This window comes from Calidris pugnax, unplaced genomic scaffold, assembly GCF_001431845.1.
Source record: "Calidris pugnax isolate Ruff unplaced genomic scaffold, ASM143184v1 scaffold44, whole genome shotgun sequence".
NCBI classification, from domain to species: domain Eukaryota; kingdom Metazoa; phylum Chordata; class Aves; order Charadriiformes; family Scolopacidae; genus Calidris; species Calidris pugnax.
The window spans coordinates 5,377,597-5,378,023 of record NW_015094506.1 but is presented as its reverse complement, the minus strand read 5'-3'; the positions used below and the strand labels follow the sequence as shown (position 1 = coordinate 5,378,023).

General features: G+C 68.6%; 1 protein-coding gene across 1 annotated transcript in view; it reads left to right on the top strand.

Moving 5' to 3' along the window:
- Positions 1 to 20: 20 nt before the first annotated feature.
- Positions 21 to 427, top strand: part of PMM1 (phosphomannomutase 1) — an 11,768-nt gene continuing 11,361 nt past the window's right edge. Inside the window, exons 1-2 of the mRNA XM_014964151.1 lie at positions 21 to 152; positions 277 to 394. Coding sequence (XP_014819637.1) covers positions 78 to 152; positions 277 to 394 — 193 coding nt within the window. The 5' untranslated portion in view covers positions 21 to 77. The remainder of the gene's footprint in view (positions 153 to 276; positions 395 to 427) is intronic.

The following is a 427-nucleotide window of genomic DNA, read 5'->3' as shown; positions in this document are numbered from 1 at the left end:
CCCCCCCGGGGGGGGGCCGCCGCGCCCGCCGTCGCCGCCTCCGTTGCGGTCCCGCCTCCCGTTCGCAAGAGGCCGGGATGGCGGCGGCGGCGACACGGGGTCGGGTGCTGTGCCTCTTCGATGTGGACGGGACCCTGACGCCGGCTCGGCAGGTAGCGAAGCTTTATTTGGATTTTTATTATTTTCCTGGGTGGAGGGAAGGGGAGGGGAAGAAGACAGCATGGCGGAGCTTGTCCTCACCCCGCTGCTTTCCCCCCGCACCTCCGCTCTCCCCAGAAAATCGAGCCGGAGGTGGACGCCTTCCTGCGGGAGCTGCGGGAGAGGGTGCAGATCGGCGTGGTGGGGGGCTCCGACTACGCCAAGATAGCCGAGCAGCTGGGGGACGGGGATGAAGGTGAGACGTGGGCGACGAGGTGGGTGGTGTGCC